The sequence below is a fragment of the Propithecus coquereli genome, unplaced genomic scaffold, assembly GCF_000956105.1.
Source record: "Propithecus coquereli isolate 6110/MARCELLA unplaced genomic scaffold, Pcoq_1.0 Scaffold344, whole genome shotgun sequence".
Lineage (NCBI taxonomy): Eukaryota > Metazoa > Chordata > Mammalia > Primates > Indriidae > Propithecus > Propithecus coquereli.
The window spans coordinates 390,439-408,432 of NW_012149108.1; the positions used below are offsets into that span (position 1 = coordinate 390,439).

At 40.4% G+C, this 17,994-nt stretch overlaps 1 protein-coding gene across 1 annotated transcript in view; it reads right to left on the minus strand.

Annotated features, from left to right (window-relative positions):
• INTS4 (integrator complex subunit 4) overlaps positions 1-5,102 on the minus strand; it is a 103,875-nt gene extending 98,773 nt beyond the window's left edge. Inside the window, exons 1-2 of the mRNA XM_012650999.1 lie at positions 5,045-5,102; positions 987-1,181 (exon numbers count right to left, since the gene is read on the minus strand). Of these exons, the coding sequence (XP_012506453.1) occupies positions 987-1,181; positions 5,045-5,098 (249 nt within the window). The 5' untranslated portion in view covers positions 5,099-5,102. The remainder of the gene's footprint in view (positions 1-986; positions 1,182-5,044) is intronic.
• Between the last annotated feature and the right edge of the window lie 12,892 nt (positions 5,103-17,994).

Here is a 17,994-nt window from a genome sequence, read left to right on the forward strand (position 1 = left end):
AAGAGAGTGAGACTCTGTCTCAAAAAAAAAAAAAAAAAAAAAAACTTCAGGAAAACAAATGGAGCAAATTTGGCAAAATATTGATAACTCTTAAATCCCAGGAATGGATATTTGGTAGTTCATTATAGTATTTTCTCTACTTTTCCATAAGCTCAGTAATTTTCAATCTCAAAAAAAAAAATTAGCCGGGTGTGGTGGTGCAAGCCTGTACTTGAGAGGCTGAGGCAGGAAGATCAATTGAGCCCAGGAGTTTGAGGTTGCGGTGAGCTATGATCTTGCCACACTGCACTCCAGTTTGGGGAACAGCGAGAGACCCTCTCTCAAAAAAAAAAAAAAAAAAAGTCTGGGCCCACCCAGAGATGCCAAAAAAAAAAAAAGAAAATTTCATACTAGTGTTTTTAAAATTTAATTAATCTGTGGTTCAAATAATTTCTCCTTAAACTTCAGATCTCACCTATATAAACTGAAAAATAAACACAAATTATGGATTTCGTTTTCTGTTTACATTATTTAATCACGCATGAATTGATGTTTTATTTAATCCATTAAAATACATAAAAGAAATAAATGCCACTCTGCTAAAAAAAAAAATGGCTATTGCAATTAGGTATGAGGGCCAGAAATTAGAACAGGAACAGCAGGATGTTAAAGGGACTACATTCCAAATATGAATCCGGTTACAGAAGGGTATGGTTGACGTCAACTCCTCTTTTGTGCTCCCACTGCACTCTTTACGTACGCTCACAGTACCTTCGGCACAGTACCTTCGATGCACACTACTGTCTACATGTCTGTCTCCATCTAGTATTCTGTCAGTTTCTGAGGACAGGATTTGCATCTTTTTTATCTCTATCCACAGTACCTAGTGAAGACATTCAGTAAAACTTGCCAAATGAACATCTTCTTATTTATTGCAATATTAACCATTCTGTAGATACAATACAACTCTTACACATACTCCCATTAGGTCTTCAAGATTTTCTTACCTTGTAATAATGTTCCAAGAGAATCCTGACTACTCCCTCCACACTTTCTGCCTCGACAGGCTTCCTGGCAAACTGGAGTAGGTATTGCAAAGCATCTGCTGGGGAGGTAGCTTTACACAGATCTATGTGGAGTGCTGCAGATTTACTTGGTTTTGTCAGTCGGAGTTTCTTAGTAGCGATTTCCTCCTGTGGCTGCTGCAACAGGGTAGGGAAGGTAAGACATAAAAACTTAACTGAAAGCACAGTCTACAACTTTAACTTTGCCTCATTTGATGGAAATAATTTCCCTTGTACCAAATAATATATTTAGATAATAGACCTAGACTTAGAAAAAAGCAGTGTTATAAACTAGGATAAGACCACTGGATTGGTGACAAGGTCATGAGTCCCAATTTTGCCTTTCACTAGCTCCTACAGGACTCTGGGCAAGTCATTAAATTTCTCAAAGTCTCAGTTTGTTTCTCTATAAAATAGGTACACTAACATTTTGTTCCACCGATCTCTGAGGATTGTTGTAGCTTTGGGGTTTAGAAGCCATAGAAAGAAATTACTCCATTCTTTATTAGAAAACAAATATCAGTTCTACAAATATATTGAGATTGTGTTAAGGCACCCACCAGGCTCAGATTCCCTCCTTAGAAAACTAGGGCTGATGGGAACTGTCTGCAGCTTACACTGAAGAAAAAATCTTCCCCACTACAGGTGACTATCTTTTACCCAAACCACTCTGCCTTTATTAGAAGGATGGTCAGTGTAGGAAAAAACACATGCCATATGCCTAGCAAACCGTAGCCACTTAATGGATGTTTACTGAATGAATGATAGATTTGGAATTAAGAGTTATTTTTGAGTTCCAACTCTGCTGCTCTGTTCAAAGTCATAAGTCTCACTTTTAGCATCTATAAAATAGGAACAACAACACTTCCCACCAGTCTTTCTCAACCAGGACACCATATGAGCCACAGAACACAGAAAATTATTTGAGTGATTTCCTCAATTCTCTCAAGGATAGTATATAACTAGAACCATTCTAGATGCATTCATTACACAAAGTGAATGTTAAAAGTCTGTGTAAAGAGTAACCTGTTACTTCAAGTCTTAAGTTAGGCCATGGTGGGCAGGTATAGAAGAGGATCCTAACAGAAGGTAAATGTTATAATCAATAATTTTCCTTAACACCCAATACATCATTTTGGTGTACTGGGCAATCACCTCCTTACAAATTCATACTTCTACAGAGAAGAGATAGGATTATTCTAGATAAGAAGACAGTATGATACAATAAAAAGAATAAGAGCTTTGGAGTCAGAGGAATTTGTATTCAATAACCACTTACCAGCCAGGGAAGGCTTCTCCTTCTATAAAAGAGAATACCAATATCTATTTCACAAGAATATTTGAGAAATCTAAATCATGTTTTTATTGAATATACACATAATAAGTGCTAGACACATATCAATTCTCTCTCATCCTACATCTTTGCAGCAAAGGAAAAGGAACAGATGCACTAAGATCTCATTTAATCCCCATATGGTAAGTACTCATCAAAAATAAAGTCGAAGGGCCGGGCGGGTGGCTCACGCCGGTAATCCTAGCACTCTGGGAGGCTGAGGCGGGTGGATCGCTCAAGGTCAGGAGTTCAAGACCAGCCTGAGCAAGAATGAGACCCCGTCTCTACTGAAAAATAGAAAGAAATGATCTGGACAACTAAAAATATATACAGAGAAAAAATTAGCCGGGCATGGTGGCACATGCCTGTAGTCCCAGCTACTCGGGAGGCTGAGGCAGGAGGATCGCTTGAGCCCAGGAGTTTGAGGTTGCTGTGAGCTAGGCTAACGCCACGGCACTCACTCTAGCCCAGGCAACAAAGCGAGACTCTGTCTCAAAAAAAATAAAAAATAAAAAAAAAAAATAAAGTCGAGAAATTAATTCATCCCTTAAAATTCTTACTCATTCTCATCCCATTCCATGCAAATTTCAGTTTTCAGTGTTATCTAAGTTGCAATTTGGTCAAAAGCTGGGAAAGAATTCTTTCCATAGGGACTTTGTTAAGGTAGAGGACAAACTAGTATCAGCAATCATTCAACCATCAATAACATTTTAGTGAGCTAGGCCCTATGGTCAATCTACAGGACACAGAGATGAACCAGGCATTATCTCTGCCCTCAAGGAGCAGAGATAATGGTGGGGAGATACATACAGTAGTGATTACAGTAGCACTGAATGAAAAGTACAAATAACTGAGGACAACAGAGTGCTATGGAAGCAGATGAAGAGAGACTAAGCTCTTGCTGAGGTTTCAGCTGGGTCTTGAAGCAAAAACATTAAGTCCACCAAGTGGAAAACAAAAAGAAAGGGAAAAACAACATGCATTCCATGTAAAAAAGACAACAGGTACAAAAGTCTGGAGATGTTCAAACACATGGCATGCTGGAAGAGGGGTGAGCTGTCTTGGGACACTGGAACAACAGAATGTTGGGAAGAAAGGAAGTGACACTGCACAAGAATGTGAAAGTTCTTAATGCCACTGAAATTTACACTTAAAATTGTTAAAATGGTAGATTCTATATTATGTATATTTTACCACAATAATAAAAAAAAAAAGGTGTGCAAGGGAAATAGAGCCAGAAAATTCCAGAAAGCAAGCCACAGAAGAGGGAACTCTGTAATGTTAGAAAAGCTTTCCTGAACCTTGATTCATTCTAAAAGTTCAGGAAAATGAATTTCACATAAAAATAAGCAACAAAAAAAGTATCAAGGCCAAATCTTAATCAAAGCTACCACAAGAATAAACAAGAATAAGAAACAAATTTCCCAGCAGACTAGGGGAGCACGGGACAAACATGTGCTCACAAAACAAAAAAGAAAGGAAATGACAATAAGGGTGGAAAGAAACACTGTCAGATCACAGAGGGCTAAGGAGTGTGGTTTTAGGAAAAGGAGCTGCAAAAGATAATGGAAGGAAGACTTGATTTGTCAATGCAATCATCTCTCTACACTATGACCACGGACACAGTTCTGGTTCTCCCATTAGCTTGTGAGCTCCTAAAGGGCAGGGACCCTGATGTGTATTAGACTTTACAGCTCAAAACATTTCATCATGCCTGGTGTGCAGTAATCACTCATTTATTCAATAAATTCTTGTTGAATTCACAATGTATGAATGTAACGTTTAAGGACCAGTTTCCTGCTGGATGTCTAAGCCTTGCTACTCTACAAGTCTAAGAATCTAAGGATGCAGCTGATCCATTTGCATGAATTGGGAACTTGACAGAAGTGCACAATCTTGCCTTACCTCCCACACCCAACCCCGAATAGAATCTACGCTTGAATAAGAGCCCCAGTGATTTGTACACATTACAGTCTGAGAAGCTAGACACAGGATAATTTGAGATCACACTCTACTTTAGCGACATCTACTTTAAAAAATATGGAGCATCAGTGACTGCTCTGACACGGGCTCGGCCCACCTGTCCTTAACACCATGGGAAAAAGGTATTGCCCTCCTTTCTAGGTGAGCTGTTCCACCAACAGAGAGCTAGTTCTTCCCCTATGAAGCCTGTGACCCTCGCCTGCTTTGACTGGGCCTGGAGAAATTCTACAGACTTCTTCCAACCCTTTAGAGCTTTGCATATTATAGCCCAACTTGTCGCTGGGTGCTTTCCTTGGAACTAGAGTTAGGATGGGCTCTGCTGCTAACTGGCTGTGTCCTCGTACACCTCCGGAAGGCTCAACGTCCACATGTGGAAAAGAGGATGCTAATGTAACCCGACCTAGTAAGGCTGTGTGAGAGAACAAAATGAGATAACTGATAAGACAGTTTTGTAGATTGTAAAGTACTATTTGTTTCTTCTAATAATTTTTTAAAACCGTGTCAGACTTTATATATCAGTTAATAACAACAGGAGCGGCGGCAAGCCCACTAACATGCGGTCTCAGATTAACAATTAGTCGGCACTCAACACGGGACTATGGCACCTGTTCCGGCAAAGTGCCTGGGGTTCGGAGAACTTTCCCGGACTCAGACGGGGCCTGGGACCTTTCCTGCCGAAACTTACCTGAACCACTTTAGAGAATTCCTCATACACTCGCTTCTTAAGATGCGCCGCCATGGCTGCTCGCGGGCCCTCTCAGCTTCCGTACTCAACGAAGGAGGCGGGGTGGAGGGATTCAGAGAACCTGTCCAGGTTGGAGGAACCCGCCGCGATCCCACAAGGCAGTGGGGCTTCGGGAAAGAGAGGCCAGTTCCTGCTGTTCGACTTCCCCTCCTTGTGTACGGACCGATTTGGCCGCCGTCGCTTCCTGCGCAAGAGGAACGAAAACGGGAGCGTGGCTTGAAGGAGGCGGGGCCTCTGGCAGGAGGGACGGGACTGAAAGGGTGGACAAGCCAATGGGAGCTTTTGGAAGCTTGCTGGTGGTCTCCGAGTGGCCGAGAGACGGGCCCTCAGCCGAGTGAAGGGAGGGAGGAAATACAGATTAAGGGGCAGAGGTGGGCAATCCGAGTTAGAGGCAAAACGTGGAGCTGTGCGAGGGTTTTGGCTCTCAAAGTAACGGAAAGAGGGTAAGCTAACAGTCTCATCATCCTTTGCTTTGCTGCACACAGTGTTTGCTGCTTGTAGCTTTACAGAGCGTTGATTTTGTTCAAGCTGTGCGCCACCTCACCAGTGCTTTGGGGTGCCTTTTCAAGCTCCCTCTTTCCAGTTATGCGAAAGCTACCATCCCTTAAGCAATCGATCTCTTCTCTGATGGCTGTCGTACGATGGAAAGAATCTCGAGACCAAAGGTCAACCAACAAAGTTTCAGACTCCAGCTCTGGCACTTGATAAACAAAATGTCCTCAACTACAAAAGTGCTTATAATACCTAATCTGACAGACGTGACAAATGGAATGAAATAATGCAGCAGCATTTTACAGGCTATGAAGTGTAGTGCTCGTGTTAGTAAATTCAAGGTCAAGATTTACAATCTGCTTGAAACTAGCTGTTCATTGTTTTGTTCTTTCCGAAGAGTTAATGTGGGATGCTTAGAAAAAGCAGAAAGCTGTGGCCGTGATAGATACAGAGGACCCCAAAATGCATAAAAGATGGTCTTTACCCTCAAGGTCGTGCAATCTGGGAAGGCAGACAACCAAATTGATCATTACAGGAAAACGGAAAGGTACTGTGTAACGTTTTGTGGTTCAAACAGACCTAATTTCCTCACAGAAGCCTTTCTTAAAAATAAAGGAGACTCTTTTAAAAAATCCAGCTTTAAAAGAGTTTTCCCAGAAAGAAAGGCATTCCAGCCCACAGAGACCATAAGATATACAAATGTGTCAAGGGAAATGAAAAACATTTAGCAAACAGTGCCTTCGATAAATGTTAGCTACTATTATTACTATTACCATAGTCTGTCAAATCTAAGCTGCCAGCAAGTATTTTAAAAATTCATTGCTGGCTGGGGGGGGGCTCACATCTGTATTCCTAGCACTTTGGGAGGCCAGGTAGGAGGATCACTTGAGGTCAGGAGTTCGAGACCATCCTTAGCAAGAGCAAAACCCTGTCTCTACAAAAAATAGAAAAATTAGCCAGGTGTGGTGGTAAGCACCTGTAGTCTCAGCTACTTGGGAGGCTGAGGCAGGAGAACTTCCTGAGCCCAGGAGTTTGAGGTTGCAGTGAGCGATGATGATACCACTGCACTCTAGCTGGAGCAACAGAGTGAGACCCTGTCTCAAAAAAACAAAAAACCATTGTTTTATATATATTAAGAAAAAATGCTGAAGTTAAAAAGAATGGTTTCTTATTGGTAAGATTTATGTATGTTTACTGAAGGAGCTCTTTTAAACTTACTTAGGTCCCAGCTACACGGGAGGCTAAGGTAGGAGGATCACTTGAGCCCAGGAGCTCAAGGCCGCAGTGAACTATGATGGTGCCACTGCATTCCAGCTTGGGTGATCCTGTCTCTAAAAAACAAAAAATACAAATAGCCGGGTACAGTGGCTCACACCTGTAATCCCAGCGTTTTGGGAGGCCGAGGCAGGGTAATCACTGGAGAGCAGAAGGCCAGGAACTCGGGGAAAAAAAAAAATCTAATATTATAAATTACTGTTGTGATTGGGTGGGTTAAAATAATAATAAAAATAAATTTTAAAAACTTATTTAGACATAGATTTGTATCTTATGACATACTGCTGTGTTTCCATGTTTTTCCATGTACATAAAACATTTTCATTTTAATGCCAAATTATAGGGTAATCTATTTAAAGATATATGGCAATTTTTAAAAATTTAATGTTATTTTTTTAGAGACAAGGTCTTACTCTATTGGAGTGCAGTGGCACAATCATTGTTCATTGCAATCTGGAACTCCTGGGCTTAGGCAGTCTTCCTGCCTCAGCTTTCAAGTAGCTAAGACTACAGGTGCACACCACCACACCTGGTGGCATGTGCCTTTAGTCCCAGCTACTTGGGAGGCTGAGGTGGGAGGAGCATTTGAGCCCAGGAGTTTGCAGTTGCAGTGAGCTATGATGATGCCCAGCTAATTTTTAAAATTTTTTTGTAGAGACAGGGGTCTCACTATTTTGCCCAGGCTGGTCTCAACTCCTGGCGTCAAGCAATCCTCCCATTCAGCCTCCCAAAGTGCTGGGATTACAGGCGTGAGCCAGTACACCTGGCCTTAAATAGCAATTAAAGACAAAACATGTACTACCAATGTTGCACAGAGCTCAGTTGAATTGATGACAACATGAATTGCTATGATCCAGTCTACACATGAGCAATTGGCCAACAGCAATTTCGAGATGTATCCTGATTTCAGAAATGTTAAATGTGCATTGTAGCATCAATAATACGAAGTATTATCACTAGTTTATTAAATACATGGCTTTAAGAAGGAGTTTGATGCATTCATAAAACCAAAGGAAATTCAGTGCATATTGAGAGTAAAGTGCATACAGGGAACATGGAAGAGCAATAAAAACAAAGTTGAGATGTTGGGGCCAGATTGGTACAGAAACAAGAACACAACATTCTTTAATGTTGAATTGAAAAACTGTCTTTATTGAATTGATGCCATTGTCCTTTGACCTTTATTATTGCATATGATAATACATTGAGGTGCCCCTGTGGGATCCCCGGGCATCAGTGTTCCCTGTTCCTATTGTGTAACAGCAACCCAACTTCCCCTTGGAATTTAGGGTCAATCACCCCAGCTACCTCTTCTCTGCCTGTTGGTTTAGCAACAAGAGCCCCAGTGGCCAGGTGACAGTCTCATTACATGTTCCAATGTGATGAAAAATGACTATATTCTCTAGTGGAACTGTTCCTCCCTTGGAAACTAAGCATTCCAAACCTACTGAGCCCAAGAATTCATAAATGAGTTATTAGGTATGAAAGTGAGAGGAACTGCTCCTACCTCTACCCCTTAATTCTCAGACCCATGTATTCTAATTGTGGAAGAATATTTTAGCTGTTGGCATAAGGCATATACCACAAACCTATAAGGTAGCACCCCAAACTCACAATGTTTTGTCTCTCAGCTAGCACCATAACAGCCCACAAAAGGTAATTTAACTGCTTTATTATAACAGCTACATGTGAGTGATGGGGTTCCTGACAAGATCAACGAGTTTTTCACTTTAATTGTTACACCAAAAAATAAGTTTCTTAATCAGAAGCAATGTATAGAATACCACGATAAAGAATGAGGTATCTATGGATGATGAGGCTGGCAGAAACATTGCAGGTAGGGAAGTCAAATCTGAATCTGGAATATGTATGTATCTATTCCTGTGAGGACAAATAACTGCTCCCTCTGTGATGGAAAGGATCCAGTGTGTGGTGGAATGATTACAAAAATGGCCCCAATTCTCCCCCTCTCTGTATGTGTACCCCTTGAAATGTGACTTTGAAACTGCTTGCACTAAGAGGTGGAATCTCTATCCCCACCCTTTGAATTTTAGCTAGACTTGTGACTGGCTAGTAGAATGTGGCAGAAGTCATGTGCACTACTAGTTTTGAGCCTAAGCTGAAAGTCTACCTACATACCAATTTCCCAGGCTTTTTGCTTGATTTTGGAACCCTACCATTACTATGAGAACAAATCTAACCTAGTCTGCTTGGGAGCAAATGACCACACGGAACAGAGCCAAGTCGACCCAGCTGAAGCCATCTTAGACCAGCTCCATCTCAGCTGATCGACCAGCTGACTACAGATGTATGAGTGAGCCAGCTGAGACCAGAGTGGCCCAGTCTGTAGGCTCTTGAGAAATAAGTAATGGTTATAGTCTTAAGGCATTACATTTGGCAGGGATCAGGAATTGTCACATGGTCAGGCAGTATCTAAGCTGCTAAATTGACTTGCCACACTTCATAGGTTCAACTGGTAGGGAGTCAACAAACCCAAATGAATTTAGACAGTTTATTATTCACAGCATAGTAGATGGCATGAACTTCAAGTTGGTATGAATTCTCCTTCCCCCCTACGCACCATGGCAGCAACGTAGGTGAATGCCATGCACACTGAACTTAGGAAACTTCCAATCTTAAAAGAGGTTTGCTAACAAACCTTTCCTCTGGGGAGAGACTGTATTATACTGGTCAGGAAACAAATCTGCCTTCCAACCCATGGGAGACATTTTTTATCACCCTGTAATGTCTCCAGGAATCGATATTAGCTTTATTACCCTGGAATGTTAGTAAGTCTGCTCCCTGCTCCTAAGTAGCTTTGCAAACATCCTCAAGGAAAGCTGTTGATGCCCTTTGCTCAGAAACGCCAGAATGTCTCCCAACAGTTTGTTACAGAGCAGCATAACTAACTTATTTGTAGTGCAATAAACCTGGCACCAAGAAGTGCCTAGTACTCTCAGGGAATGATACCATATCAGGGGCTCAGTGTTGGTCTCTGCTGTTGGCAGGTTGGACATACATCAGTGGCCAGATCGGCTTTGGTGAGAGGAAGTCTATATTGTAGAGTTCATGCACAGTCTCTATTCCTGCCATCATGGCCACTTTGTTCGTGACTCTGTTGAGCAAGCACTGAGGAGCTGAGGAAAGAGGCTGGCTAACATCCACAGGTTGAATCACTGTGATTTTTGAAACCCTCTTCTAGAGTCGGTGCCCTCTGGTGGCATTAACAAGAAGTATAAATATTTTCACCCATACCGATTCCCCAGGCCTTCTTGTCACAAATCTTCCACTCTTGAACTTGCCAAGTCTCTGGCCAACCAGGAATGACCCTGCATATGCAGTACCTGACTTTCAGTCTTCCAGGAAACTAAGCATAGCAGAAAAGGGCAGAGAATGGATGGTGGGGAGGCATAGGAGGATGGGGGAAATAAGTAGAGAATTTAAAAAGAGAGAAAGAGAGACACCCTAGGAGAAAAATGTAGACCTGAAAAGACCTGAAAATCTGGTGCAATGCTATGAACTAGGGTGTCTTCGTAAGAGCAATCTGCAAAGGTTTTTAATATTTCTTTGTGTTTTTCCTTTGGATTATGACAGTTATGTTTAGCATACAGTTTTAAGATTTCCCCTTCTGAGTATAATTTCCTTTAGTGAGTCCCAACAGATCTGAGAAGTCTCATATATTCATACAAATGAAACAGAGATGGTATTTTGAACATTATTGACTATCTTTGCTATTTTGCTGTTTCTGTTAGAAAAGAGGAAGGGAGGAGATGGTATTAATGAATAGGCAACCAATAGTGCTCATGTACTTTATGTACTTCTAATGTATATCTTTTTGGATGTTTCTTTTTTTATATAGCCCTGTAGGCCCCACCACTTTAAATCCTTTTTGGAGCAAAGATTTAATTAAATTACATTGAATTAAATGAGCATTCTTCTCCCCAATAATTTTAAGCCATCTATAATGTAATTTTAATTGCTGTAAACATTGTATTATACAGACCTAATATAACTAGTAACTTAAAATGACTTATTTCCAATTGTTTTCCTATTTAAATTAAGTAGGATAAAAATAACATGTTAACTGCATTATAGATTGAGTTGGGAGAATATTGGAATTACTCTTGTTTAATAAAATAGTTTGGTAACTTGATAGGAGGAGAGTCAGATCCATCAGGCATGCATGCAATCTAGAGCCAAAGCAGTAAAGGAGGTAGCTAAACTGGAACATGGTCTTCTCTGGGCAAATAGAAGGAACACAAGAGGGTTTGTGGAGACTTGGCATGCCTCTAAAGCCTCAGTTTGGAACTGGCATACTGTAATTTCCACACAGATTCCACTGGCCAAATTGAGTCAGTGGAGTGGGGAAGAATATTCCCACCCACAGAGTAGCATGGCAAGAACATGGAGAGAAGAGAGAACAGTAAACAAACACAATCTACTAATAAAAAGTCCCTAGTGATGGGGATGACTGACACCTTTAAAAATAAATATATCCAATATTCAATTGAAAGTTGTGTTTCTGTGTTATAAATCCATTCCCCTTTATTTGCCTATATCCTCCACAGTCTGCTATGTGCCCATATAGGTCATGGGGGTAGCATTTATAAAAATATTTTTAAAAGATCTGAGTGTTAAGTCTGATGAGTGTTGTATGGAACAGCAACAATGGATTTAGGACAACAGGATCTCTATGTAGAATGAATCAGCAGATGTGGAGGACCAAAGCTGACCAGAAAAATACAAGCAGTCTGGGAATGTGCAGAAATTTTGGGGAGGATATTAAACTTTCCTTAATTCATGAAATTGAGATTTTTCAATCAATCCTATTTAGGTCTTAAGGAGCAGGATGTCTATAGCAAAACTGTGGGTTACAAAAAAATGTCTGAATCTGTAAGTACTTTTTTGGAATGTAATCTCATAAGTGTAATTACTGATCAAAGAGTATGGACTTTTTTTCAGACTCTTGACAAATAATGTTGAATTTCTTCATGGTAAAAAGTTCAAGTAGACATTCAGGATTTTTCCACCCTAAATCGTCAGCCATATTAAAACCAAAAAAAGGTGATTGAGGCCAGGAGTTCGATAACAGCCTGGGCAACATATTGAGACTCTGTCTCTACAAAAAAATTTTAAAACTAGCTGGGTGTGGTGGCACATACCTGTAGTCCTAGCTACTCAGGAGGCTGGGGCAGGAGGATTGCTTGTGCCCAGGAGTTTGAGGTTGCAGTGAGTCATGATGTTGCCACTGCACTCTAGCCCAGGCAACAAAGCGAGATACTATCTCAAAAAAAAAAAAAAAAAAAAAAAAAGCACAGACCAAGCTTTGGAAATAAAAAATGTATATATAAACAGGTGTTATTCCTGAATTATAGTGATCTTTGAAAATGACTATGTTCTGAGTAATTTTATTCTTAAGCCTTGACAGTTAATGATATCAGAAGTAGGTAAACAGTTGCCTCTGTTGTCAAGTCAAACAATATTTTGAGTCTGACAGGAAAGGTAACTGCCAAAGTAAATATCTCAAGCAGGTATGGATCATGACAGGATTTATATATACTGTACTTATAAAATCACAAGTCCCTGTGAAAAAACTAAAAGTTAATGTGACTTTGGATCTCACAGTGAAATAAAGAATTGAAAAAGAAATTTGAAAATAGTCATGAGGGAATTTTATGTTATGATCCCTCTCATGTGGCTTCAGGTTAAACATTTGCTCCACAAAATGATGGATGTAGTGGCTGTTCTCTCTGTTTAATGATGTGAGAGATGTGGAACTCTGTTACTTCCCAGCAGGATCTGTAAGAAACACCATGGCCTTGGCCTTAGCCTTGCCCTACATTGCTTTTAGCCTTGAGATTTTGATTCAACAATCTCAGAGCCCTAAAATGTGCTGGATATTTTAATATATATTACTTGATTTAACTCTGTATTCATTTCCTGAGGCTGCTGCAATAAATATCACAAATTTGGTAGCTTAAAACAGCAAAAATTTATTCTCTGACAGTTCTGGAGGCTAGAAGTCCAGAATTAAATTATTGGCAGGACTGTGTTCCTTCTGGGGACTGTAAGAGAGAATCTATTCTTTGCCTCTTCCAGCTTCTGATAACTGCCCCAGCATTCCTAGGCTTGTGGTCATATCCTCATACACATTGCCTTCTCCTCTGTGTGTCTCCTACAAAGATGCTTGTCATTGGATTTAGGGTCCACCCAGATAACCCAGGCTAGTCTCATCATCTTAAAACCTTTAACTTAATTACATCTACAAACACTCTTTTTCCAAATAAGGTAACATCTGTAGATTCCAGTGATGAGGAGGTGAACATTTCATTTGGGGGACCACCATTCAACCCACCACACTCTCACAACCTTCTGAAGCAGATCCCCTTTCAAGAAACACTCTACAGGCCGGACACGGTGGCTCATACCTGTAATCCTAGCACTTTAGGAGGCCTTGGCAAGAGGATTGCTTGAGCTCAGGAGTCCAAGACCAGCCCGAGCAAGAACGAGATCTTGTTTCTACTAAAAATAGAAAACATTAGTGGGCCATGGTGGTACACCCCTGTAGTCCCAGCTACTCAGGAGGCTGAAGCAGGAGGATCGCTTGAGCCCAGGAGTTTGAGGTTGCTGTGAGCTAAGCTGACGCCATGGCACTCTAGCCTGGGCAACACAGTAAGACTCTGTCTCAAAAAAAAAAAAAAGAATCTACTCCTGGTGAAGATGCTGTGAACAGTGTTGAAATGACTACAAAGAATTGAAATGACTGACTACTTAGAATATCACACAAACTTAGTCAATAAAGCAAAAGCAGGGTTTGAGAGGATTGACTCCAATTTTGAAAGAAGTTCTATTGTGGGTAAAAGGCTATCAAATAGCATCACATGCTACAGAGAAAACTTTTGTGAAAGGAAGAATTAATCAATGTGGCAAACTTCATGGTTGTCTTATTTTAAGAAATTGCCACAGCCACCCCAACCTCCAGCAACCACCACCCCAATCAGTCAACAGTCAACAACATCGAGGCAAGACCCTCCACCAGCAAAAATATTATGATTTGCTAAAGGCTCAGGTAATTGTTAGCATTTTTAAATAAAGGTATGTACATTTTTAAATTAAGTACACTGTTTTTTTTAGACATGCTATTGCACACTTAATAGTGTAAACATAACTTTTACATGCACTGGGAAACCAAAAAGATTCATGTGACAAGCTTTATTGAGATATTCGCTTTATTACAGTGGTCTGGAACCAAAAAACCCACAATATCTCCAAAGTATGTCTGTACTAATATCCAATGTTAATTGAGCCCTTTCTATGTCCCAGATGCTGTGACAAGCACTTTATTTATTTATTTATTATAATTTAAAGAGGTTTATTTTAAGCTGAATATGTGCAACCATGGCCTGGAGAGAGCGATGCCCAAAAAGCCTTGAGCAAGTAGCCTCCTATTTATTTTTTTACAGATGAAGTCTCTGAAGGCTGGAATACAGTGGCATGATCATAGCTCACTGCAGCCTTGAACTCCTGGGCTCAAGCCATCCTTCCACCTCGGCCTCCCAAGTAGCTGGAACTACAGGAGCATTCATTTTTTCTTTACAGAGACAGGGTCTCACATGTTGCCCAGACTGGTCTTGAACTTTTGGGCTCAAGGGATCCTCCTGCCTCAGCCTCCCAAGTAGCTGGGATTATAGGCAAAAGCCTCCTGTAAATAAACAAGCACTTTGTATACACAATTATATGTATTCCTCACCACAACCCTATGATGTTGGTAGTGTTATCACCTTCATTTATTGATGAAGAAACTAAGACTCAGATACATTAAATAACATCCTCATGATCATCCAGATAGTAAATGGTGGAGACAAGATTCCAATGCAGATCTAGTTCATTCCAGGGGATGTCTTCTTAATGTATGCATATGTTGTCTCTCCTTATGAGCAAAGAGAATAGTTTTATAGAAATCTTCTACTGAATAAAATCAAATTAAAATGCTGAACCCCAGCTGGGCGCGGTGGCTCATGCCTGTAATCCCGGCACTCTGGGAGGCCGAGGCGGGTGGATCGTTTGAGCTCAGGAGTTCAAGACTAGACTGAGCAAGAGCAAGACCTCATCTCTATTAAAAAAAATAAAAACTAAAAAAATAAAATGTTGAACCCAGCTCATCAGATTAACTTCACTTTCATTTTAATCGATGTAATATGTACACACAGATTTATAAAATTTTTATAAAAGCAGTCATTCTCTTAGGTTTATAATGAAAAATCATTGTTCCCTGCTCCTTTCACCAATTTACCTCCATATTTCTAATATGGAGGTAACTAACTTATGCTCAAGAATAAAAACACTATTTCTATTCTTGTGCGTGCGCGCAAACACACACACACACAATTACATTTTCCAGTCTCTCTTGCATACTGCATATAGGTGTGGCCATATGTCACAATTCTAGCCAGAAAAATGTAAACATGTCATTGGGTGGGAATTCTTGGGAAGTCTCTTAAAAGGAAGTATGTTAGCTATCTATTACTAAATAACAAACCAAAACATAGAGGTTGAAAACATCATTATTTACTCATGATTCTGCAATTTGGCTGGGTCTTAGCTGGGCAGTTCTGGGGTCACTAATTCAGCTGGGTTATCTGGTAGCTCAACTGGGGCCTGATGGCCCAAGATGGCCTCCTCAGTTCCTTCTCATAACCTCTACAGTGGAATTGCCTGGTTTTCTCTCGTAGCAGTCAAAGAGTGTAAGCCCCATGCACAAGTGCTTATCAAGCCTTTGCTTGTGTCTCATTTGTTGATGTTCCACTGGTAAACAAGTCACATTGCCAAGCCCATAGTCAATGTGGGAAAGGACTATGCAGTTCTATCACTAGGAAGCATCACAGTTGTCAGGTCTGGTGGCAGCTCTGCAATTGGTTAAGGAGGTAGCTTTTTGTTAAGCCTGGAAGTAGCTATAACACTACTTGCTCAGTACAGGACCCCCTTAGGACATATCAAAGTCCTGTGCTTAGAGAACAATCACATATAGTAGCTAGTGGGAACTTTTCTACATGTAATCCCCAAGCCTTTAGTTAAGTGTTGACAAATATTGTAACTGATATTAGCATGGTGAATCCATGCTCAGACCAAAGTAATGAAGAGGGAAAACAAAAAAAAACCACCAAAAAGGTCTATTGATGATAACTTTACATAGGCCCTAGGAAAATCACGGTCCAGGAAATGCGAGAATTTGAACAATGGGCCAATTGGTACTGATTAGACTGCAGCAAGGTAACGATAAAAAAAATTTTAAAAGAGGCTGGGACAAGGAATGATTCACACACAAGTGCAACCAAAGACTCCCAGAAGAAACTGAAAAAGACTTTGATGGAGGGGGCATGTCAAAGTTCTTAGGTCACTTGAAGGATGGACATATTTGAAACTCGGACTTAGGGGGGGAGGGGGGGCAAGGGCAACATACGTAACCTAAACATCTGTACCCCCATAATATGCTGAAATAAAAAAAAAAAAAGTTCTTAGGTCAAGTAGATGTGGATTTAGCACATCAAGAAATTTTGAATTGGGCTGGCTGCGGTAGCTCACGCCTGTAATCCTAGCACTCCGGGAGGCTGAGGCGGGAGGATTGCTTGAGCTCAGGAGTTTGAGACCAGCCTGAGAAACAGCAAGACACCGTCTCTACTAAAAATAGAAAGAAATTAGCTGGACAACTAAAAATATATATAAAAAATTAGCCGGGCATGGTGGCACATGCCTGTAATCCCAGCTACTCAGGAGGCTGAGGCAGAAGGATCACTTAAGCCCAGGAGTTTGAGGTTGCTGTGAGCTAAGCTAATGCCACGGCACTCAACCCTGGGCAACAGAGTGAGACTCTGTCTCAAAAAAAAAAAAAAAAGAAATTTTGGATCAATATAAAAGGAAAAAAGGGAAACAGCTATAGACTAAAAGAGACTAAAACTGTTTTTCTCAAATTTGATGAATTTTAGAAATATCTGAGGAAGATTTTCAAAGCCTAATGGTCAGACCACATGCCAAAACGGTTAAAGTAGAATCTCTTGGGATGGAGCCCAGGCATAATTTTTAAAGCTACCCAACTGATGAAGTCCAATATGTGGTCAAGGTGAGAACGTCTGAACTAAGGAACTCTAACAACCAAATCTAATGTGTGATCTTTGATAGGATTTTTAAAAAATAAAGCTATAAAATACATTTATGGAACAACTGTCAAAACAGATAATACATTAAATATTTTAGATTTGTTAATTTTTTTAGAAGTGGTAACAGTGATCATGTAAGAGAAGATCCTTTTTTTTAGGAGATGTAAGCTGAAGTATTTAGATGGAGGCATGTTAATGTCTACAACTTACCTTCGAATGGTTCAGTGAACAATTATATATGTATGTATACATGTGTATGGAGAAAGTAATAGTGAAAATATGTCAAAATAGTAATAGTTGGTAGATCTAGGTAAAAAGTTCATTATACTATTCTTTTATCTTTTCTGTAGATTTGAAAACTTCCCAAATAAAAAGTTGGGAAAAAGCTATTTGGGTAATTAACATGAACACCTGTACTCATAAGCAGGTGAAGTCCCACTTGGCGTTCCATCTGAGATCATTAAAACTCATGGAATCACGTATATCTGCACGAGAGGGAGACTAGGGTGAGGCAAGAGAGAAGCCTGGTCTTGGCCCTGCTCTGCACCATACATGAGAACAAGTTGGTGGTTAGGACAAGGGCCTTGCCAATGACAAGGACTGATCACCCCTGGTTTGGTGTAGACCAGTGAATTGTCATTCGCCTGAAGTTAATAAGATATTGGAGTGTTTTAACTCTCCCCAGGTGATTCTAATGTGCAGCCAAAGTTGAGAACCACTGCTCTAAATATTGCCTCATACAACCTGAGCAACTATAAAGGGATTGGTAAGGTTCTCAGGAATAATAGGTATGTGATCTTACCAGAGTTGGAAGAGACTCTTTTATTATCATTTGAGACCCAGAGAGATTCTAGCAATAGGTGGAGCCAGAAAAGAGTTCTCATACCATGGAGACTGGACTTTTTTCTCAAAGCAAGGAGCAATATGTTAAAAATATTTGGGCACAGGAAGAACCCAACAGCCCCGAAC